At 40.2% G+C, this 24842-nt stretch overlaps 2 protein-coding genes across 18 annotated transcripts in view; one reads left to right on the top strand and one right to left on the bottom strand.

The window, feature by feature from the left end:
* Nucleotides 1-11414, bottom strand: part of LOC149317059 (tRNA selenocysteine 1-associated protein 1-like) — a 21218-nt gene extending 9804 nt beyond the window's left edge. For 2 of the 14 annotated variants that reach the window (XM_089516750.1, XM_089516754.1), the window contains exons 1-4: nucleotides 10819-10906; nucleotides 6795-6971; nucleotides 988-1054; nucleotides 658-784 (exon numbers count right to left, since the gene is read on the bottom strand). In XM_089516750.1, coding sequence (XP_089372876.1) covers nucleotides 658-699 — 42 coding nt within the window. In that variant the 5' untranslated portion in view covers nucleotides 700-784; nucleotides 988-1054; nucleotides 6795-6971; nucleotides 10819-10906. The other 12 variants (XM_089516758.1, XM_089516760.1, XM_089516761.1 and 9 more) reach the window with 11 other exon arrangements.
* Nucleotides 11108-24842, top strand: LOC149317058 (p21-activated protein kinase-interacting protein 1-like). Of its 4 annotated transcripts, none has more exons than XM_089516746.1 (10): nucleotides 11108-11232; nucleotides 14376-14538; nucleotides 15025-15145; nucleotides 16031-16105; nucleotides 18466-18518; nucleotides 19403-19548; nucleotides 19632-19729; nucleotides 21154-21253; nucleotides 24166-24295; nucleotides 24626-24842. In XM_089516746.1, exons 1-10 carry the CDS (start codon nucleotides 11161-11163, stop codon nucleotides 24778-24780), a joined length of 1113 nt encoding a protein of 370 aa, XP_089372872.1. In that variant the 5' UTR covers nucleotides 11108-11160; the 3' UTR covers nucleotides 24781-24842. The 4 variants fall into 4 exon arrangements, with proteins under 4 accessions (XP_089372872.1, XP_089372875.1, XP_089372874.1 ...); XM_089516749.1 differs by lacking the exon at nucleotides 11108-11232 and adding an exon at nucleotides 11933-12023; XM_089516748.1 differs by lacking the exon at nucleotides 11108-11232 and adding an exon at nucleotides 12731-12797.

The raw sequence follows: 24842 nt of genomic DNA, 5'->3' as shown, positions 1-24842 counted from the left end.
ATTCACCTTTCCCTTGACAGAAGCCTGGGGTCCCATCTCTCCCTCCGCCTCCCATGAGGGAAAGCAGCCTCTGGGGAAAATGCCTGGCAAAAATAACAGAGCCAAAGGATTGTATGAAAAGCCATATTCCCCTGACTTGGTCAAGCTGGCTATAGGAGTGACTGCTTTTCACGCCAACATTTTGACTCCCTTGGGTTCCTTTATTTACAAAAAAAGTTAACCATTAGAGGCTGGCCAAGCATAGTTTAAGGTTTGCTTTTAAATAGGACCTTGCTTAAGATTTGTCTGAGATTCACTCAGATAAAGTATAGCAGAGAGAGGTCCAATGGAAGAGATCTAGAGTTACATCACCCACCCCACTTTTTAAAACATTTAAAAGGAGACTTTTTTCACTTCCCTAAGATTTTATTCCACATTACCAGGTGGTGGCTACTACCTCAAAGCAACTGTCTGAGGGAGACTCTAAAACTAATGGACATGTGTCCAGCTTTTACATCAACAACGTGCAAACAACAAAAATGCCAGATTAGAAAAAAAAAAAGCAGCAGAGGCAGATATATGGGGAGGAAAAGGGAAGGAGGCAGTAGGCAAGGTAAAAAAGGAAATATCCCGCACCTTATGGAGACATATTCAACATTTTCATTAAGGTTTACTTACATGGATGGTATTATTTGACTTGTAGTGCTCCAGTGAAGGCATCCTAAATAGTGCTATAGGAAAGTCCCACCACAAGAACTCACTGTGCAACAGTGTAGAAAGCAAAGCTTCTTGTTCTGCCCCCAAGCTGTTTCAGTTGACGTGATTAAGGATTCCACAGCAGGGGAGAACAATCTGTCAGAAATTTATCTGAGGAAAGCATAGGGCTAAAACCCTTCCCGCCACCACCACCCCAGGGTTAAGCTTGAGACTTGTCAACAACTCCGGCCATGGTTGTGTCTTCCTCTTAGGAGCTATCACTGTGGCTTCATTCCCATCAAAGGATCTTACCTGGCTAGCCATGGTTAAAAAATGTCTTCACAAGAAAAGGGTCTGTTGTAGTCAATCTTCTGGTATACTGTTTTTAAAAAAGAAAAATGTAAAGTTCAGGGAAAAATTAATCTGCCAAACACACACAGTACTGCATATCAAAACACCCCATGAGATTGAGGTGCTGTCAGCAGCATGTTATGTTACATTACATAAGGAACTATACTGATGTCTTGTGTCAACAGTATAGTTGTCAGTTCTAAACAAGAGCCCCGGAGCACAGTGGACCATATAGAAATCTCCAAAGAGTCTAAAAATGGAGGAGGCTGTGTTGATCACTTAAAATCCAGTTTTTAACAGTTGTCATCTCTATCATAGCAGGTCTTCTTCAAAGGCAAGAGGACTTCATTACCCATTCAGGATCAAGCCATCCCAACCTCCAAGCACTTTGGATCCGAACAAGAATAACTCACAATGCACTGTTGCATTTCTCTACAATGGACACTGCAACTTAATGCAGCAGAAACAGGGAAGCCCAAGGGGTGGCAGACAATGTCACTGTCCCTGATGATCAAAAAGTCCCAGGTCTCACCTGGCTCTACTACATTAGTTTTCAGAATGTCACTCTAGTCTGCATCCATAATATTTTGTGAGAAAATATGGCGAAAAAAGTTACACTTTCAAAAATGTCTTGTTATACTAACCCATTTCCAATGTCACAGCAGTGATGCAATTATACATTTATATCACCTGGTGCATTAGTCACTCTTTTATATTATTCTTGTCTGTTTTACATTGGTCCAAAAACACACTCCAGAAATAATCCAGTCTGAGACCCCTTTAATTGCCCTGGCTCTATGAAAGGGAATTCTGAGAACTGTAGTTTTGTGAGACATTTAGCCTTCTCTGTCAGATCTCCAATACCACAATAAACTACAATTCCCAGCATTCCCTAGCATTGAGCCAGGGTAGTTAAAGTTGCCTCAAAAGGGATTATTTCTGCAGTGTGTTTGGACCAATGTAAAACAGACAAGAATAATATAAAAGAGTGACTAAGTATAATGCACCAGGAGTGTGTGTGTGTGTGTGTGTGTGTGTGTATATAATTGCATCACTGCTGTGACACTGGAAATTTAAGAAGTGTGGATTAATATATGCTATTAAGTTATAATAAATAACAAATATTATTTACAAGTATTCCAGAAGAGGAATAATAATGTCTAAGTAAGCATCAAATTTATTTGGCTATGAACATTTAATCTAAATTAACTACAGTTTATTGAAATGCTCTAATCAAATTTATTTTATTATATCTAACTACTGGGTTAAACTAACAGATTTACACAGCAGATAAATTTAACATTCTTCTCTATTCCAAGTACAAGTGAAACATATTACATCAGATTATTTAAGGAATCCAAGTCCCCCTCTTCAACAATTTCCCCAGAAAACCAACATAACTGGCTGCACTGTTACAAATCTTTGAAACAGAATGCCTCTCAGTTGTGACCAGGCCTGGAATCATGTCATTAACTTGCCTGAGAAATTAGTCTGTTAAGCCTTTTGTCATCTGTCAGAACATGTATTCTGCTCAATTTATTTTTTTATTTACCTGTCAAGAGCGAACAGCCAGAAAACATTTAAGACTCATATATGCAAAAATGTAGTGCAGCATCCCCCAAATATTCTGGGCAACAGCAGTGGAATTATGTTGGATAGTTATCTATGCTGGATAAATCATGTGTCAAATGGCAGAAATATCAATTGTTATTGGAATGGCCTATGATGGATGTACCCACGCATTTGCTATGCAAGGGCAGGCCACCCTGCACATTATCATCATTATTCACAACTGTAGATTATGAGTGTTTGGCTTCTGTAAATCATTATCTTGCTGCTAATTATAAAGATAATTATTCTTAGAACCTAAGAGCAGCCCTGCAGGATTAGACCAAAGGCCCATTCATCCATCGTTATGCCTCCTAGAGGCAAAGCAGATGCCACTGGCAAATCTACAAGCAGCACATAAAGCACTACTCTGATGTGCCCTTTTCAGCAGAAGGTATTCAGCTGGACTTTAGCTTCAAACATACAGGTTTCACAATATCATGTTGTACATGATGTACAAGTATTGAACTATTTTAAATACTGCTTTATTTCTGGCATGCTGGGTTTTTAATAAAAGCTTTTGGGATCTACATGTCGTTGACTAAATCTGTGCAGGCTTTATATTGTTTTCATTTGCTTTAATTGTTTGATATGGTTTTAGGACTACAGTACCTAAATTATGCTTTGTTGCTTTAGATTTAAATTTCCCTTAAGTGTTTTAAAACAGATATTATATGTATGTTACCCTGAGATACTGCAAAATAAGGTAGGATATTTCAATTTCAATAAAGATAAATAAACATCTGTTGTTACACTTATTCTCCATAAATGAACCTAACATCCTTTTAAAGCCATTTGAACTAGTCACTACATCTTGTAGCCTCATTTGTATTCCTTTTTTTTTTTTTTGGGGGGGGGGGGGTTGGTCATTTTTAAAAAATATATATTATTATAAGTAAACAACTATGTACAAAACATGTCACAACAATAAAGCAAAATAAAACAATTCATCTCACAACTTGTTGCAGGTCTCCTATTTGCCCCTTCCTGGTCCACAAATCTTTCTATACCCTGATAAATTCAATCAATTTCAGGGGTGGGAACAACAAGGTGTATACTTTGTCCACATCTTGTAGCAATAAATTCCTCATGTTGATTATATGCTGAATAAAGCAGAATTCTATAGATCTCGGCTCAACTCGATAGTAAATTCCTTGTTAAAGAATATATTAACTACGTGTTGTTGTGTGCCTTCAAATTGTTTTCGACTTATGGCAACCCTATCATGGGGTTTTCTTGGCAAACGACTTCAGAGGTTTTGCTACTGTCATCCTCTAAAGCTGAGAGTGTAACTTGCCCAAGGCCAGCCAGTGGGTTTCTGTAGCCAAGCCGGGATTCGAATCCTGGTCTAGTGTCCTACCCCAATGCTCAAACCACTGCACCACACTGGCTCTACACCACTTATTAACAACACCACGCACATTAACTACATAGCAGACTATTAATATTGTTTTGTATATTATGGGCTGGGCATTAAAAATTATTCATGCAAATTATATAATATACTATATTGTATTTTCTTTCTACTTCCTCTACTAAGACCTCAGTTTATGCCCTGGTCATTCCTTTTAACTAGTCTTCCATTATCTCACCTTAGTCTCTCATTCAACATTTGGCTACAATGATCTTTTTGGCCCATCATTTTGATTGTTACCCCACTTTTGATAACTCTTTATTGGATACCCTTTTCTTCTTGTATTCAGTATAATCATCTTGTTTTAATGTTCAAAGCCATACACAACCTAGCTCCCCCATTTTTCAGCTTTGTCCTTTTTTGCTCACTGCTCCATACACTTGGAATTACTCCCATAAAAATCTGTGGACTGCTCCTTCTCCCATTATTTTTATAATCCCAATTAAAAATATTTTCCCCCAAAGCTTTTCAAATGTTATAATCATCTTGATTATATACGTTTAGTCAATCGGCTTTATATAACATTGTATTTTCTATCCTTTATCTTGATTTAACAATTGTATAGCCTTATATTTTTATTATTCCTTCTTTCCCTGTGTGTGTGTGTTTATACACAGACATATTTGTACACCTCTGGCAGGATCCACTGTTTTTGGTCATTTTATTTGTACAACAACATGAATATTACGGCACTATCTAAACAAACTATGACAATGATAATACAGTTGTCCCTCCTTTTTTGCAGACTTGGAGTCTGCAGTCTTGCTCTTCGCAGGAGGGACAAGCAAGGAGGGACAAAATGGCGGTGTGTGCATATGCCTCAGGCATGCGCACCATTGTTTTAAATGGGGCTTGACTAGGCTAGTTGCCATTTTCACAGGGGGTCCGGAAAAGACCGCCCGCAAATTGGGAGGAGTTACTGTATAGTCCAAATCTGAAAACAGCTAGATTACAGTTGGCCCTTGGTATCTGCGGACTTGTTATCCACGGAGTCAAGCACAGATGGCAAGCCTGCGTGGCGCCATTAGGTTCTGTTGTTACCAATGGTGGTGTGTCCCTAATGGTGGTATATCTGCATGCACATGCTGCTATTGGGACAACAGAACTTGAGCATCTGCAGATTTTGATATCCGTGGGGGTGGTCCAGAACGGGTCCCCCATGGATACCAAGGACCAACTGTACCATGTAATTAAATCATATGTAAGACACTTTTAACTTTTTGTCTATTATACCAATTTACAACTTGCCTTTCTATATTGAAAGCCCATAAAATGCTTGCCATAAAATACCTGCAGTTTATAAAATAAGCAAACATGAATGACCAGGTCCAGTAAGGATGCAACTGCTTTCATACCAGATGCACCTGGATAAAACGACACAAATTCTATGTAAATATCTAGGGGAAATGATGGATACAGGAATGCCCCCACTTTCTGGCAATCAAAAAAAATTTTTTTTTAGGAGTGCTGCCTTTTGTGGGAGAAATTCCTCTACATCCAGAAAATAAAAGAAGTTACACACAGGGTTGCTTTATTGAAACACAGTGTGCACTGAAATACTATTTGATCTGCCACATTAACTAAAGCAATCTCTTTACATATTATGTATCTATATACAATCTTCCCTTCCCTTAACTGTCCTTGAAAGTTGATACAAGAAATAGAAACAACAGAGCACGGGATACTCCAGTGCTCATACTCCAGTGACATCCACTTCTGCTTTATTTTACCTTTATTGTATAAACATCAAGGACACGCCAGTCAATTTTACACTTGACTGCTGCTTTTGGACACCAACCCTGATATAATATATAATGTTGCCAGATTCTGTTCAACTGTGCTTAAAATCCATCAGGCAATGCAGTAGACTTTGCAGTAGGCCAGAACCAATCTTGCCCTGCCACACTGGATGTTAATAGGATTTTTTAAATAATGTTTTTAAACTTTGTTTTTACCTTCTTTTATTCTGTATCCCCTTTTTACCTGTGCTGGTCTGTGGCCGTAATGTGTCGTGTCTTTTTAGATTGTAAGACTGAGGACAGGGAACCGTCTATTTAAAAATAATAATTGTAAGCCGCTCTGATAGCCTTTAGGGCTGAAGAGCAGGGTATAAATACCATAATAAATAAATAAGCAAACAAACTGAACTACATAAATCTCTGTACCTATAGGAGAATACTGGGTTGGATATGCCAATTTACATGTCAAAAAACTGAACTAAAATAGAAATATAAAGGTCCTTATGTTTCTTAGGGCCGGAACAGACCAGCATAAAAGCTTGTTTCCAGCCGGCTTAGAGGTGTGGCATACAGATGACACCCCCCCCCAAACCACCTGGAAACTGCCCAGCCATTTACATGGGGCCCAGGTTTCAGGTGCTCCTGCGGCATGGTATTTATATGCCACACTGCCAGAGCCTTAAAGCCGACTTCCAGCTGTGGCAGGACAGAAAAGCCAACTTTTTGCCATACCACTCCTTTTTCGGCCGGCAAAAAGACGGACTGGGGATGTGGCCATGACCCCAATGCTCTTTAGGAAGGGGCAGCCTGTTTCGTCCCTTAGTTACAGAATGCATCAAATCTGTATAGATTAACAATTTTTTTAAACAAATGTCTTCTGAAATGCATATAAATGAAATCAATATACTGCTCCACTTGCAAGAGTATTTTTAACAGTCAGATATTAACAAACCAGGGACAGCTTGTTTTGCAACTAGTTCGTCAGAGTTAATTCTTTATGAACTTACCAGTCAGTGTCTATTACAGAAACTGCCAGATTAAAAAAAACTTTGGATGCAGAAGACGACACGTATCAGAAGAAGATGTGATCCAATATATGCCAAGTTCCAAATTACTCAAATCGTTTACACTGAAATATCCTTGGTACTTTCTTCTTTGGAATTACTTAATATACTATGTTTTCACTGCAATAAAAAAATGAGATAAAATATTATCTTATAGCCATGCTGTAACAACATGCAGACTAGGATAAAGCAGGGGCCTTTGCTATTGATCACCGTACAAAATACTTAGTTTGGCTACTGTAAACAATCCTGCCATATAAGTTTACTCCTTCATATATACTGTAATGCCTGATAGACTAATTACATATCAATGCACAATACACAAAAACCCCAAAATGTTTTTCAAATCTTTTGTAACAGAGCAAAACAGAAGTTAAATCATTATCCATTACAGGTACACCTCACTTGATGAAGGAGATGTTGTCCTGGGCACTACTTACTTAAAAGAGGTATCATAGGCTGAAATAACTTGGAAACAGAGTTTCCTACAGCAAAGAGCAGCAATTTAATATGTCTCAGCAAACTTTTTATTCAAAACAAAACATTATGCCCACATGAAATGAACCAACTAGGTCAGATATGCATTGCACAACTAAACAAAGACATATTGAACCTTCAAGAAATCACTTGAAGGCCTCTTCCAAAACTTCTTTTTTAAACAGCCTCCATTTTTTCTTATGATTTCCCAGTTCGGTGATCTTTAGAGATCTATTTTTTTTAACACGCTGGGGAGGCGGTGGTGATGGCAGGCTTATTTGTCCCCCCTCTTTGTTTTGCAGTTCACACATACTCAATTAAGGATTTTGAAGTCAGCTACTGTTTACTTTGTCTGTTGCAGGCAGGTAGTAGATAAAGTAGAATTGTCTCGAACAGAGCCCCATTCTTACCCAGCTCAAAAGTTACTGCACTGTTTGCTAGAGACATGTTGCTGCAACCCAACACCAAAGGTTTGTGTTTCTCTGTCATCTCCTCCTGATGCCAATGATGTGAAGCGAGAGAAAAACAGCCAGATAGACTGAGAATAAGTAGAAAAAGTAGGGGACTGGGCAGGTGTACAAAAATATGTGAAAAGGAGTCCTTTCTCCTAACAAAGGAGTCTTTAAGCCATTTTTTAAAACAAATCACCTGGTGCTCCACAGTTGTCAGAATTCTTCAAGAGGATGCTAATTAGATGGACATTTATGATTGATCTGCAGATTTATACTCTCAAGCAGAAGCATCGACTCAGAACAAATGAACTCAGGTTATTTATAGGGTGAAATAAAATATGCACTTTTTCTGTGTCAATTAATACAGACTGGTTTTGTGCCTTCAAGTTGTTTCCAGCAGACTCCTAAGGCAAACGTCTACATTGTTTTCTTTGGCAATATTTGTTCAGAGGGGTTTGCTACTGCCTTCCTCTGAAGCTGAGAAAGTGTGACTTGCCCTGGTTCACCTAGTGGGTTTTCATCCCTGGTTTTCTGGAATACTAGTCCAAAACTCAAATCGCTACATCACACTGTCTTTTAACTATGGTTACTGTGTTTTGTTTAAAAAACAACAACAGGTCAAGGCTGAATTCTCCCTGGAAGCCAAGATGATTAAAGCTGTTGTACTCTGGCCACATCATGAGAAGGCATGATTCACTGGAAAAGGGAATACACTCATCCCTCCACATTTACCAGAGTTAGTGGCACAGGACCCCCGTGAATGTGGAAAATCTGCAAATAACAAAAAACACTATGTTTTTACCTGAGAGCACACCTCTCTAGGAATCTCTAGGTCCTCCAGTGCAACTCTGTGGTCAACATCTGCCAGACTTTGACCACATAATTGTACTGGAGGAGCTACAAATGCCTAGAGGAGTGTTCTCTCTAGGTCCTTTGGTGCGACTTTTGGTTAAAGCTGACCACAGAGTTGCACTGGAGGACCTAGAGATTCTTAGAGAGAAGACATTAATAAAATCAATGAATAATAAAATCCGCAAAAGAAAAAGCTGCATATGAGGAGGGATGAGTGTAATGGTAAGAAAGGTAGTAGAAAGAGAGGAAGATCACATGGACGGATGGATGGACTTTATTAGGGAAGCTATGAGCCTTAATCTACAAGACTGTAAATCACTCTGAGAGCCTTTGTTGCTGAAGAGTGGGGTATAAATACTCCAAATAAATAAATAAGACCTAACCAGAGATGTAGATGACAGGAAGTCTGTCTCATCCATAGGACTGCCATGATTCTAAAAAAGATGATGACAATGATGTTGAACTACATTTATATCCTGTTTCCCCCCCCCCCATGGGGACTCATAGTGGATCCCTAGAACAGATCAAGCCAGTAATCTCCCTGGAAGCCAAGATGAGGAAACGGATACACACCTGAGCACTAAAGTTAGTATAGTACAAGCCATTGTATTCTCTGTCACCATGTACGGATGTGAGAGCTGGACAGTGAAGAAAATGGATAAGAAGAATATCAGCTCATGTGAGGTGTGGTGCTGTGGAAGAGTGCTAAGGATACCATGGACAACCAAAAAGACAAATAAATGGGTCCTTGAATAGACTGAATTCTCCCTGGAAGCCAAGATGATCAAACTGAGGCTGTTGTATTTTGGACACATCATGAGAAGGCATGAATCGTTGGAAAAGATAGTACTGTAATGTTAAGGAAGGTAGAGGGAAGTAAAAAGAGAGGAAGACTAGATAGATGGACTCAATTAGGGAGGCCACAAGTGTGAATGTAAAGGACCTAAGCAGAGTGGGGGCCGAGTCTTGGAGATGCCTCATCCACAGGGTTGCTGTGACTTTAGACTGAGATGATAACAATGATGAACTATGTTAATATCCAGCTTCCCCTCCAAAATTGGGACTTGCAGTGGATCCCTAGAAAGGATTGAGCCAGAAACCTCCCTGGAGGCCAAGAAGGCCAAATTGAGGCTGTCGTCTTTTGGCCGCATTGTGAGAAGGCATGAGTCATTGGAAAAGACAAAAATGCTGGAAAAGTTGGAGAGAAGTATTTTAATAATGAAATGTTGTTGTTTTAGACTTGGCAGGCTTTTATTCTCTTTTCTTATTATTTTATTTGACCCTTACTACGTAAAAGTGCTGTGGAAACCTTGCAGCTCTCTATAGATAAATGTTAATAATAATAATAATAGAAGTGGAATCATAGAGTTGGAAGAGACCACAAGGGCCATCCGGTCCAACCCCATTCTGCCATGCAGGAACTCTCAGTCCAAGCATCCCCAATGACAGATGGCCATCCAGCCTCTGTTTAAAGACCTCCAAGGAAGGAGACTTCACTACACTCTGAGGAAGGAGTGTGTTCCACTGTCAGACAGCCCTTACTGTCAGGAAGTTCCTCCTAATGTTCAGGTGGGATCTCTTTTCCTGTAGCTTGCATCCATTGTTCCGGGTCCTGTTCTCTGGAGCAGCAGAAAACAAGCTTGCTCCCTCCTCAATATGACTTCCTTTCAAATATTGAAACAGGGCTATCATATCACCTCTTAACCTTTTCTTCTCCAGGCTAAACATCCCCAGCTCCCTATGTCTTTCCTCATAGGGCAAGGTTTCCAGACCCTTCACCATTTTAGTCGCCCTCCTTTGGACACGTTCCAGTTTCTCAATGTCCTTTTTGAATTGTGGCGCCCAGAACTGGAGTCAATATTCCAGGTGGGGCCTGACCAGAGCATGATAGAGTGGGGCTATGACTTCCCTCGATCCAGACACTATACTTGGAAGGAGGGGCTCAGCCTAAGAGCCCGGGGGAGCGAGGCGGAGGAGGCAGTTAGGAGCAGACAAGAAAATGGTGGCGAGCGTCGTCCATGGCCGCAGCTGACCAAAAGCCAGCCAGGCCTGGTTCTTCCCACCCTGAAGCAAGAGACGCCCCGCGAGGAGGAAGAGGGGGAGCGGGGACGGTCCCTCTCCGAAGCCCCCGCCGCCAGGCAGTCTCCTCCCTCCCTCCCTCCCGCCTCAGAGCCTGGGATACTAACGTGCGCCGCCATTACGAGCTGCTCCTCCTCGCCGTCGTCGTCGTCGCCCCTTCTCCGCCGCCTGCCTCCGCTGCCGAGGACCTCTGCTCCAGGCTGCCCTGGCAACTGCCTGTCCGCCTCCCCGCCTCCCCCTCTCTCCCGCCCTTCGCGCCGGCCTCTGGAAGCGAAAGGAGGTCACCCTAAAATAGGCCTCGGAGCTCCCGGGCCACGGCCAGCCGCGAACCGAGGTGGAACGATTCGGATCAGGCACTCAATAGGACAACCACTGCCCCTTCCCCTCTCCACACACACACACCCCGGAGGAAGGACCCCTCTTCTCTCGCGCGCACGCGCGCTGTGGAAATGGAGCCGCTGCTGCTGCTGGGCGGTTGCTACGAACAGATCCTGTTAGGGTTCGCGGTGCGGTCGGGAGAGGTAATGGGGGGGGAGGGAAGGCAAAACAAGAGGGCGCGGGCGGGGAAGAGAAACTGAAAATGGAGATCTCGGGCTGAGCACTTACCGAAAGCGAGGCTAGCCCCGGTCGCGTGGCGCCAGCGTGCGCGAGGGAGAGAGGGAGGGACAGGGAGGTGTTCCGTTTTCCTTCCCAGAGTGCTTTGCGGCGCCTCTGCGCGTGCAGCGACAGCCGCCCTATAGGTTCCTCACGCTGCGCGAGAGGCACGTTGGGCGGCGGCTGGGAGAGTGACGTCACCCCCTTTCATCGGCCTCCTTCCGTTACTACAACACCCAGAATCCTTAGCGCCGTGTGGTTTTTTTTGTACCAATGTTACTCAATGAAACGTCAATTCCCAATCCCACATAATGTACAATACATTGCACTCATTGTAAAGGCGACACTTGTGACATAAAACAAGTATAATAATAATAATAATAATAATAATAATAATAATAAATATTTTATTAATAATAATTAAATTATTATTATTATTATTAAAACAAGTAGCAAAATTAATATGATACCCTTTTATTACAATATCATATTTACAGCATAAATATATTTATATGTACATTTCCTCAGCGTTTTAAAGGGACTTTAAACGTGGCGCAGTTTGCTTTCAGTGTTGGACTATAACTCTGGAGACCGGGGTTCAATTCCCAACTCAGCCATGAAGCCCACTGGGTGACCTTGGGCAAGTCACACTCTCTCAGCCTCATAGGACAGCAATGGCAAACCTCCTCTGAACAAATCTTGCCAAGAAGACCCCAGGGTAGGTTTGGCCATGGCCCCACCTGGAATACTGTGTCCAGTTCTGGGCTCCACAATTCATGGAGGATGTTGACAGGCTGGAGCATATCCAGAGGAGGGACACCAAAATGGTGAAGGGTCTGGAAAACATGCCCTATGAGGAATGCCTTAGGGAGCTGGGGATGTTTAGCCTGGAGAAGAAAAGGTTAAGAGGTGATATGATAGCCCTGTTTAAATACTTGAAGGGATGTCATATTGAGGAGGGAGCATGCTTGTTTTCTGCTGCTCCAGAGAACAGGACCCAGAACAATGGATGCAAGCTCCAGGAAAAGAGATTCCACCTCAACATTAGGAGGAACTTCCTGACAGTAAGGGCTGTTTGACAGTGGAACACACTCCTTCCTTGGAGTGTAGTGAAGTCTCCTTCCTTGGAGGTCTTTAAACAGAGGCTGGATGGCCATCTGTCATTGGGGATGCTTGGACTGAGAGTTCCTGCATGGCAGAATGGGGTTGGACCGGATAGCCCTTGCAGTCTCTTCCAACTCTACAATTCTATGACTTGAAGGCACACAACAAAGCGGACACCACAACCTGTTTCTGGAAGCTATTTGAAGAGCACTGGTATAACCTACCCCACATTAGGGTGTCATCTGATGCTTATCACACAGCCCCACACCCTCCTAGCAATGCCCTTGTGTGTCTTCCCTCTTGCTTGTCACAGAGCAGGGATGTACCCAACTTTTCACAGATGAAAACCAGGACAAGCAGCATTACAGTGTGTTTAACATGGCAAAAGGTACACAAGCTATGAGCAGCTGCAGCAGTTTGCTTTTGCCTGAGACTACTGCGAAGGTCAAATTTTCTCCCCGTCTTGTTTACCCCTTAATTAATTAATCGAATACAAACTATTTTTGCACTTTAAACAAAGGTCCAAAACACATTACAGAAATAATCCTGTTTAAGACCACTTTAACCGCCCTGGCTCAGTGCTAGTGAATTCTGGGAGTTGTAGTTTATTGTAGCACCAGAGCTATCTGACAGAGAAGTCTAAATGTCTCACAAAAGTACAGTTCCCAGAATTCCCTAGCATTCAGCCAAGGCAGTTAAAGCGGTCTCAAACTGGATTATTTCAGAAGTGTGACACCACTTTAACTGCCGTGACTCAATGCTATGGAATTCTGGGTTTTGAAGTTTTGTGATATATTTAAACTTCTCTAAAAGAGAGTGCTGATGCCACAGCAAGCTGCAAATCCCAGGATTCCATAGGAGGGAGCCATGACAGTTAAAGCGATGTCAAACTGCATCAATTTTATATTTATTTATTTATTGTCCATTACTCTGGACATGAATCAAGATAATCTGCAATATCACAACTGAATGATTTACTGCAACTACTGGTAAATATGGCTGTTCTGGCCAACAATTTAATTTTTTTTTTCATTTTAACCTTTTTTTGCCAACTAATGATGAATCAGATTTTTTTAAGGAGAATAATCAGTTTTAAAAATATCATTGGATAATTCCATTTCCAGTACGTTGCATTAAATAATGTGGGGCATCAAAGTGATAAAAGAATATTAAATAGAGTTTACAATTTGTTTTGTATTCTGTTCATCCGATTTGTAAAATGAAATATATTACAATTCTTGTTTATATTTGGACACTGCTGATCCAAAGGCAGTTTTAGAAGCCAGATGCAGCTTTGTCAGAGTCACATGGATAAAGGGTTGAATTCAGGATCTCCCTCCCATAGGGATTAGTATAAGATGCCCCTTCTTGATGTGTTTTCCACTCATACACTATGATTCATCTCATTGGCATGGTCCCCCAACCCTTTGTGTGGCTTTTTCAGAGGCTGAAGCCATATTGTGCTGAAGAAAGAGTATGAAAGTCCAATATAGTCAGCTGAAATCTAAATCCAAACCCATATTTCTGATTCATGTATGATGGACTGATCAGCCATTTCCTTGAATATGAAGTATTTTGTTGGGAATAAAAAGTAGGAAATATTTATGACAATTTACAGTAAACTAGTTTTTTCTTTTGTGGGTATTGTGTTCTGGTACTTGATGCCACTACAGCTGATCATAGCTAAATCCCATCGAAAATAATTACAGTTAGTCATCGTTATATAAATTTACAGCACTTTATAAATAAAGGTTAATAATAATAATAATAATAATCCCATGGCTTTCATATGATGTGCGTAATAATTAATGGTTAGAACCTATAAAGATAAATATTCACTGCAGCACAGGATTGATGTGTTTTAAAGATTGGATGACTGGAATATTACATGGAATTTTTTTTTAAATAGATATCCCTTTTTAGCAGTGGTTTTTAAAGGGTTATTCCTTTCATGTTTTATTTTTAGAACTGGGAAGCTGTTCCTGATTTCACCCACCATGCCCACAGTGCTTCATTGTCAGCAGTGGCTGTGAATGACAGATATGTAGTCACTGGTAGCAGGGATGAAACCATACAAATCTATGATATGAAAAAGAAGGTAGAACATGGTGCACTGATGCAGCACAATGGTAAGGGAACTTACACTTCTTGTATTACCTGCATGTGGTGGAAGCCAGATATGTATCGGTAAATATTACTTCTCAACATGACTTAAGTACAGAGAGGTATTTGAAAAAGTTTAGAAATATTTGTTCCTTGCTTGTGTGGAAGAATCAGTGAAAGCACGGAAATCCAGCGATAATGTACTGCACAAAGCCTTTCCCATTAATTTCATTGGCAAGGTGAACTTCAATGGATGGAGAAACCATCTAAGGTGGAGTTCTGTATGTAAACTGAAGTGCATGTGGGACACTGAATCATCACATGAAATGGATTTCTGTGGATTTAAATATAACATAAATGGTACATAATGTTAGAAAGTTTATTTTTTAAAAAGGTTTTGAAAAGAAAAAAAAAATTATCAAATAGTAGCTATAGTCTTCCAGACATTGTTTAGTTATGTGCAGATTTGCAAAGTAGAAATAAGTAATTTAACTGTTTGTGTTGCTCTTCAGGGACCATAACCTGCTTGGAATTCTATGGGCATGCTCATCTTCTGAGTGGAGCTGAGGATGGCTTTATGTGTATTTGGAACACAAAAAGATGGGAATGCTTGAAGTCCATTAAAGCACATAAGTAAGCATTTTTATGAGCATGCTTTCTCATGTTTAAGAAGTCAAACCACAGAAGCCATTAAAGCATTAGCAATCTCCTGGGGGGAAAATGGCATTTTAAAAAAATATCAGCAAAAGAATTACAGAATGGGTGCCAAGTAAGTTTTTTTGGGGAGGACAGCCATGCTGGTGCTATCACTTAGAAGGCCTTCTCTGCACTAGTCACTCATTTTTGGGTTGCATGTGCTTGACCTAGACTCTTTAGTGAAAGGTAATACCAATACTTGGAATCAAGTATCTCATGAACTACTTGTGTAATATGCTAGCATTTGGTAACAGCCTGGTAACCCTGTTTGACACTAACTGACATTTCTACATTTTAAGAGACAAGGCCTATGTATAATGATTTGCAGAACTATAAGCAAGAGTTTACCATACCATGAAGAACTGTAATTAGTCTATTTCTAGTCTAGTTTATCAGCTGAAGTTGGTAAACAGCAGACTGAAGCACTGTACTTGTAATGACAATGCTGGGTCAATGAGTATTCCCACAATATTCAAGACAGAGAAGGCAAACTCTTAACCCATGGGCTAGTTATGTCCTTCAACTGGGAATATGGGGGAGTTGTTATGACCCCTTTAAAAAAAATCTCCTGTCCTGCTGACAGGTCTCTTTGATTAGGATATTGGATCTTTAAAGATGCTTTGTTCCAGTTTTTGACTGATATTTGTTGTTATTGTGTGCCTTAAGTCTTAAAGACTTATGGTGCCCCTAAGGTCACTCTGTGAATTTCATGGCCGATACTGCTGCACAATAAAATAGGTTCTTGAGAAAAGTTGAGACATCAGATTGCAAATGATTCATAAGAGACATTAATCATGTCTGTTACTTATTTTTTAAAATGAGGGGCCATGTGACATCCCTTTCTATTCATCCATCTGGAAAATTGGCTTTGTCGGTGGGCACAGACAAGACATTAAGGTAAGTCTGCATGCCTCAGAAATTTTTATTTAAAATGTATATTTTTATTTTCTACAAACCAAATACAATTAACAGGTCATATTCTAAAACAAATACCAGGCAAGTTGTCATGTTAATCTGCTGCATCATACACAGAATCATATAACGATTTACAGCTTAAGGGCTAGAATCCCAAATAGAGTATACCTGTTGAATAAATAGAGTATACCTGTTGAATAAATGGACATAACAGAAATATTGACTTACTGTTTAACAATCCGAAACTAGCAACCTGGTTGCTGTAGCTTGTGAAAACAAGGACACCAAGTAATGTATTGCTTTCAGTCTGGCTGGGCTGCCTGCATTAGTTTCACATGTCCAATATCTGGGCTGCCTATAAATCCATATCCTGTATGCTCCACTAAAATATAAAAAGGATGCACTAACAGTGCAGGATAAAACCTGGTTAAAAAGAGAGAAAGGCGATATAAAGATGTATAGCTATGCTAAAAAATTATTCTACAATCAGGGACGTAGCCGGCGGGGGGGGGAGGTTTCCCCCCCTTCCATTAGAAAAATGAATGGTGTGTGCTGCTGTGCCACCGCACCCAAGCCCCATTATAATGGTGGCACTTAGTCTGGTCCCCCCCTTCCTAAAATCCTAGCTACGTCCCTGCTACGGTACAGTACTATAAATGTGCTGAAAAGTAAGCCCTTTTGAGGCCATTGGGACTTATTTACAAGTAAGTGTGTAAAGGATTGTAACTTTTGGACATTCAGAGATACAAAAAGTGAATGACTGTGTGAAGTAAGGCCTGGTACATACTGGTAGGAAGCAGCGTCCTGGAGGCAATTCTAGGGTTAGGAAGCTCGCACCAACCGCACGCTCCCTAACCCTAGCACGTCACGACGGCGGCATAATGGTGGCCTCCTGTCCATATGGAGGCCACCATCGTGACATAAGCAACGTGCAGCATATAGATGTCACTGCTTGTCGCTTATGTCACGAGTGCGCCATTGGCACACTCATGACGTCTGCATGGCATCCCAAGAAGAATCCGTTTTTCCAGGTTCTTTTTGGGGCAGAGGGATGCCGCACGGTTTGGCTGCTGTGGCGTCCCTCCAGAGGAAAACTGGGCATCTCCAGCCCGCCCTTTTGGGGCCATCTGTCGAGGCCCTAAGATAACATATTATAAAAAACAATATGGATTGTAATATTTTCAGCTTAGTCGAAGCTTTCAGATTTTTGTTGTCCTTCAAGCTGATCCATATAAATAACACTAGTGGGAGGAGGATCACCATGTAGATCAGTATTGCTTAGGCATCAGAGACATCTGAAATATTAACCTGCCTTATATGATCTTTTTTCTTTCTCTTTAGGCCCAAACAGACAGGCCAAAATAAAGCTGCTTCGGGTCACTTTGGAAGTATGCTGTTTAAATGCTGCATGAGTCTTAAGAGGCCGGAAGCTGTTTCAAAGCCACGCTCGTCCTAAGGATTAGAGCGCAGCTTTGACGCAGCTTCTGGTCTCTTAAGGTGCATGTAGATGCTAAGAGGTCAAAGTTTTGTACCTTTAAAACTGGTGGACAACTTCAGCAGGTCTTGGGGTTAATTCTCTCTCTCTCTCTCTCTCTCTCTCTCTCTCTCTCTCTCTGTGTGTGTGTGTGTGTGTGTGTGTGTGTGAGAGAGAGAGAGAGAGAGAGAGACATAAACTGCCAAAAATGTCTAAAGAGTGTATGTGCTCCAAATTTTACTTTGGATTTTGAAAAATGGGTTTTGTTAATGTTCAGTAGTGAAAGGGGCTCTGCAGCCATATAAAAAAATAATTATTGCTCCCAGAGGCATTGAAGAAATTGTTTTCCTTGACCATTTTTGTGTGGGCGGACAAAGGTGGTGTGTGCAGCTGGGAGGTGTTGAAAGCTGCAGAAATAGTATGGAAGACCACATTCATCCCCACCCCATCTGTTGTGTGGTAAAGGGTAATTTCAGCTGTGTAGCTTTTTATGCTAAGATGTGGTAAAGTTATACCTGGTAAAATTATTTTTTCTACACAAATGTTAAAAAAACAAAATTTTATGCTTCACCCTCCTACAATTTTGTGCCCTCCAGATGTTTTGAATGGCATTTTCCACCCAACTCAGCTTATATAGGAAATTTTCTTTGGAAAGTATTTTGTTAATCTCTCTCTGACTGGGAAGAAGGAATAACTGTCTTCTCACCCATTTGTATTCTTGCAGAGTACATAGCTGATCTTTTCATATAGAAGAATTAAAAAAATAACAAAATGGGAGTAATTTGTATATTTCTTAAACTGTTCATCTATAACAATTACACTTCTTTATTTCAAAATGGGCTGATTCACACTGTTTGTATTTTTCCAGAACATGGAACCTTGTAGAAGGAAGATCTGCATTCATAAAGAATTTAAAACAAAGTGAGTGAATACTCTTGATTGTGTATTTTTGCTGTTTTCTGCATTATAGAAAAAGCTGTGCCCTTTTGAAGGTTCTTACAACTTTCATCATAGTCCACAATTATTGTTCCGTTCCAAGGTAGCCTTGAAAATAGTAGCCTGTTTCAAAATATTCTGGTCAGTTTTTCCCCAGCATCTTCATATCCCATAAAATGCTGTGGTGATTGCTTGGTTCCTTGCTACATGATCACTTGCATCTTAAATCCTGTGCCACCTTCAGATTTTCCGAAGTGCCTCACACACTAAATAATCTTTGGAATATTCCAAATTATATGTAAGTATATTTATGAAGACTGCAGTCCAAATTACTTCTGAAATCTGTAAAACTGCAGTATAAAGAAATTTGCTTTGTAGATAATCATGCATTGCATATTTTTGTTTTTATCTCTTCATAACCAACACTTTTATTTTAAAAATGCAGTTGAAGAGATAGCAGAAATCTTACATATTTGAGCATATTTTAGTTACATATCTTAGGATCTCAAAGCAGCATACAAAATAAAACCAAATTTAATTATTTAAAATATTCTGAAATTTCTGAAATGTTATCTGAGAGACATGTTCTTTGACTTTGAAACACTGCGGTTAGTTAAACTGATAAAAGTAAATAGCTTTCTAAAGAATTTTCTACTAAAAAAAACACAACCAAGGAAGAGCCTAATAATCCTTGGATTATCTTTCAGAGGTTTAAAATTTTTGACAAGATTTATTCTAATAAGTTTTCTTTTTGATTATAGATAATAACCAGCATTGTTTTTCTCACTCTTCTTCAGGAAGTGTTTCTCTTGTCTGCATTTGAAATTATTCTTCTACAATATTTGTCTCCTTTACCTTTCTTAATTCAGATGCACATATTGTTAAATGGTCACCCACTGGCGAGACATATGTGGTGGTTATAGCAAACAAAGTGGACATCTACAAGCTTGCAACTGCTTCTGTCTCTGGCACCATTGTTATGGAAAAGAGAATATCTTCTGTAAAATTTATTACAGTAAGTAGGAAATGTGATCTCATCATAGCTAAAGTCCTTTAAATATACCCAGTCTCATCTACCTTTTAATTTTTTTCTTAAAGGACTGCATACTTGCCATTGCAGGAGATGAAGAATTTGTACGGTTGTTTGACTGTGAATCTAAAAAGTGCCTTTGTGAATTTAAAGCTCATGAAAACAGGTATTTTCTATTTTTCACATAGTAAGTTATTTTGCCTCTTTTAGCTTAACTTGTGTATAGAGACAGTTGTCAACTTTCGTAAGGATTAGGGATGTGAAAGTGGAAAAACCATGAATATCTCTACTTCCACCAAACAATATATAGCACACACAAAAAATATCTGTATTGCCAGGGTGGGCCTGACTGCACTGCATTCTCTTGCTCACTCATTCACCTGGGTGGGAGGTGAGGAAGGGGATAGGACAGGGCATGGGAGGAGGGAGGAGGGAGAAAGGGGAAACCTGTCCCATTCTGTGTGTCCCCTCCCATCCTTCTCACTCTTCCTCCTCACATTCACCATCCCATCCCCTTTCCCTACCTGAGCAGGTGAATAAGGGAGTGCACGCACTCCCAAGTCATACTGCTCTGTTCAGTCACTCCACCAGTTTGATTTGACACTGGTGTTATCAAAGTCACTGTTAAAAGTAGCATAGGGCAGCAATGGAGGCAGGGGCAAATACAGAAATTCGTGGATAATCAAATCCATGGATGCTTAACCTATTAATGCTAAGGGATGACTGTAGCTTTTAAGGCAACTTTATTTTATTTTATTTTTTGTCCTTTGGGTTTTGTTCAGTAGGAGCAGATATATTTTTATGATGAAGACCTGGTTTAGTATTTCATTAGGTTTCATAGAAGTAAGCATGTGTTTATCTTTCCTTTTCAGGACAGCAGCATTGTAGGTTATTAACTTTGGACAGATTGTGTTAATTCTTTTGTGTGTGTGTGTGTGTGTACACAAACACCTGTATATATATAACCTCATATGTTGTATACAAATAGAAGTTTCTTTCAAAATACAGTGGATCCTTGTTATACGCTAGGGTTTGGTTCCAAGATCCCCCATGTATAACAAAATCCGTGTATGCTCAAGTCCCATTAAATATAATGACATAGCAAAATGGTGTCCCTTATAAAAAATGGAAAATCAAGGTAAATTTATACTTTTTTGGAACATTTTTAAACCGTGTATGCTTGAATCCGTGTATAAAAAATCCATGTACAGTGGTGCCCCGGGTTACGAAATTAATTCGTTCCGCTGTCAATTTCGTAACCCGAAAGGCTTTCGCAAGCCGAATTCCCATAGGCGCTAATGGGGAAAAGCCGCGATTCCGTGTGAAATCGCGCCGAAAAGCACCAAAAGTTTTTTCGTAACCCGAAAAAACTTTCGTAACCCGGAACAATGTTTTCCAATGGGATTTTTTCGTATCCCGAAAATTTCGTAACCTGGGTATTTCGTATCCCGAGGTACCACTGTATAAGAAGGGCCGACTGTAGTTGCTTGGTATCATTCCAGAATCTATTGCATATTAATGTTTTCTGAACATGTGTTTGTTTAATTGTTAATTTTATTGTGATATTTAATATCAATGATTGCTCCATAGGGTAAAAGAGATTGACAGTTTTGAAAGGGAAGGTGTGTGTGTTCTGGTGACTGCATCAAGTGATGGATACATTAAAATGTGGAGCCTAGATCTTGACCAGGTTTGTATTTTTACCAACCAAATTACTTGCCCAATTAATGGAACGATATGTAGACTTAGAGCTAGAATTTTTCTAGTATTTGTGCAATTTGTAACAGATCAAACTATTTCTGCATAATAATAATAATAATAATAATAATAATAAGTTTTATTTATAAACTGCTTTTCTGAAGAGATCAAAGCAGTGTACAGATAGAAATTGCAATAACAAAATACATACTAAAAATTGCAATACATAAATAAAACTTCAATAAAAACATTAAAATTATACAAATTAAAACCATTACATCAAATCCAATCTAGCTGAGTGCAGTCGATAATACAGTACATATAGGGGGGAGTCACATGATATCAAAGAGCATCTGGGAAGGCTTGCCGAAACAAGAAGGTCTTGAGTCTCTTTTTAAAGAGATCCAGGGAGGTGGTGGAGCGGAGCTCATCGGAAGGGTGTTTCAGATCCTAGGGGCCGAGATGGAAAAGGCCCTTTGCGAGGTTGACACATATCTCGCCATCGGGATCCTCAACAAATTCTTCCCGGCTGACCTAAGTGCGCGGGGCGGATTATATGGGGAGAGGCGGTCCTCCAAGTAACCTGGGCCCAAGCCATTTGGGGCTTTATAGGTTATAACCAACACCTTGTATTGTGCCTGGAAGCGAATAGGCCGCCAATGGAGATCTTGCAAAACCGGTGTTATATGGTCAGCCCTGAAACATCCAGTGACCGACCTTGCTGCCATATTCTGCACTAGCTGAAGCTTCCGGGTTTGGTACAAGGGTTGCCCCATGTAGAGCACATTACAGAAATCCAAAGTATTTAAGAATGCAGTCTTACATTAAAAAAAACACACTGGTTAGCCATGTTGTCTGTGAAACTGACTTTGAAGTTAATATGGAAAACACTGACAGGATTACCTTGTAGTTGTTTCTGTCCAATATGAGCTTTTTTTAAAAAAAACTTATATTTTGTTACTGGTTTAATAGGATATGGATTGAATTGCATCTATTTATTACTTACATTTTTGTTGTATATATGAATACGAATTTCATACTGTTCCTTAGAGATTTTTAATCATTTTTTTAAAATGCAGTTTCTGTGAAAATACTGACATAGTAGAAATGTGTTTCTATGGAAGCAAATGGCTAGCAGTTCCTTCAGGGGATAGCAACCAAACAGGCTACATATTCTCATGGTACTAGATATTCACCACATACAAGTGCTTCCTGAACAGGTTTCATAGACTCAGAAGTTCAGGCTTCAGATTAATCTCTCACTGAGATAGCGGAAGCTTTCCATTTTACTCACCTACATGTACTGTCTGTAGAAGCTGGATCTGATTGGATCCCCTTCCTTCCATCTTTAAAGTATGAAAATATGTATTTCTTGACATGTGGGTTGACTCAAACTTAGGTTAGGGCTGAGACAGATGGCCCAAATGTGGTGTGGCAGCGGCAATAGTAGGGTTCTGGACCGCGCAGCAACTGCACGGTCCGGAACCCTACGATGTGTAGACGGCAGCCTGATGGCGGCCTCCCATCCACACGGGGGCTGCCATCTTGGCGTAAGTGACGTGCAGCATCCGCACATCACTTACATCATGAATGCGCCATTGGCGCACTCATGACATAGCCTGGGAGGCACAAAAAGAACCCAGAAGAACTGGGTTCTTTTTACCGTGGAGAGATGCCACAGTTTGGTGGCTGTGGCACCCGTCCGGAGGTAAAATAGGGGCCTGCAGACTGCCATTTTTCAGCGGTATGTACCAGGCCTTAGTTACACTGCTGCCCCATCAAAATCAGTTAAGTCATGAAAGCCTTTTCACACTAAAATCTCATTGGGACAGCAGCGACATCTACTATTTCTACTTCTTCTGTTCATTTCTATCCCACCCTTTTCCAACACTGGGACTCAAAGTGGCTTACAAATAAAAAAAAAATTGTTAAAAATTCACAAAAATACAAAAGTAAAAAGTATTAAACAACCAGAAAAATTAGAACCAGGTTACAACATATATAATTAAAACACACACACCTGCACAACAATTAGCAATATTCACCACACTGTGTAAGATGGGCCTTATCACTCATCAAATGCGTATTGGAACAGAAAAGCCTTTGCTTGTCTAGGAAAAGAAAGTAGGGAAAGTGCCAGTCTAAATTCTCTAGAAAGGGAGTTCCATAGCTTGGGGGCACCACAGAAAGCCCTCTCCCATGTTCCCACCAGATGTATGTATCAGGGAGGCGGCCTCTTTAGCAGATCTCAGAACACAGGCTGGTTCATAAGGAAGAATATGGTTGTTCAAATAACCTGGACCTGAGCCATGTGGTGCTTTAAAGATTATAATCAGCACTTTGAATTATGCATGGAAACAGACCAGCAGCCAGTGAAGATATTGCAACAAGGAGTTGTGTGTTCCTTGTAGCCAGCACCTATTAGTAATCTGGCTGCTGTTCTTTGGACGATCTGAAGTTTCCAAACACTCTTTAAAGGCAGCCTTACATAGAGTGCATTATAGTAATCCAACTGGGATGTAACTAAGGCGTGTGTCACCCTGGCCAGATCTGATTTAAGAGTGAATAACTTAAATTCGGCACAACACAATAAGATGTGAGATTGAACATAGCAATCCTACACATGTTTACTTAGAAATAAACAAATTCCATTGAGATCAGTGGAATGTATTCCAAAAAGTGCCCTACTTCTGTTTGCATTGTTGAACAATTCTTCCAGCATTTGCTACCTTCACCATAGCTTCTTTGCTTATCTTTTGTACCTCATGTATCTGATGACACAGACCGTTATTTTGGAAAGTTCATGCTACAATAATCCATTTAATCTTAGTTTAGGAAAGATCTGTTGGCTGCTACAGAGTAGCTTTACTACTGGAATTCACATGAATTTATTGCTTCTTTCAGATTAAGAATGCCCCATCAGTGTTATGTGAAGTTAATACTAAGGCCAGGCTTACCTGTTTAGCAGTGTGGCGCAGAAAAGATTCAGAAACAGAAGAAACCTCTAATGAAGCTACCACATCTTCCTCTCAAGGTACTGTAAGACATTTGGTGTTTTCGTAGATCAACCAGACATATTGGCCCCATACAGACAGACCAAAATAAAGCTGCTTTGGGTCACTTTGGAGGTATGTTGTTTAAATGATGCATGCCTCCTAGGAGTCCAGAAGCTGCGCCAAAGCTGTGCACCAGCCCTTAGGACTGGATTGTGGCTTTGGTGTGGCTTCTGGACTCTTAGGACGTATGCATCATTGAAACAGCATACCTCCAAAGTGACCTGAAGCAGCTTTATTTTGGTCTGTCTGTATGGGTCCAATGTTTAGTTATTATATCTTTAAATTTAACTGTTGTTGTTTTTTTCTAGTTCACGAAGTGGAACAGCCGTTGATTAAAAGGAAGGAAATTTGTTGGAGTGACAGTGGTCAGCCATCAGAGGGAGATGGCCAAGAGGTCCCTGTGAAACGAAAAGTTCCAGATATACAGCAAAGGAAGAAGAAAAAGTTGCGAAGATTAAAATGAATGTGTACTTCATTATCATTTGCTATACTGAATTTATAATAAATGTTCAATTAGTTTCACTT

Source organism: Sceloporus occidentalis, unplaced genomic scaffold (genome assembly GCF_023333645.1).
Source record: "Sceloporus occidentalis isolate IW3139 unplaced genomic scaffold, rSceOcc1.0.p SCAF_3, whole genome shotgun sequence".
In the NCBI taxonomy this organism is placed as follows: Eukaryota; Metazoa; Chordata; class Lepidosauria; order Squamata; family Phrynosomatidae; genus Sceloporus; species Sceloporus occidentalis.
The sequence above is the reverse complement of the archived record's forward strand: the minus strand, read 5'-3'. Positions and strand labels throughout refer to the sequence as shown.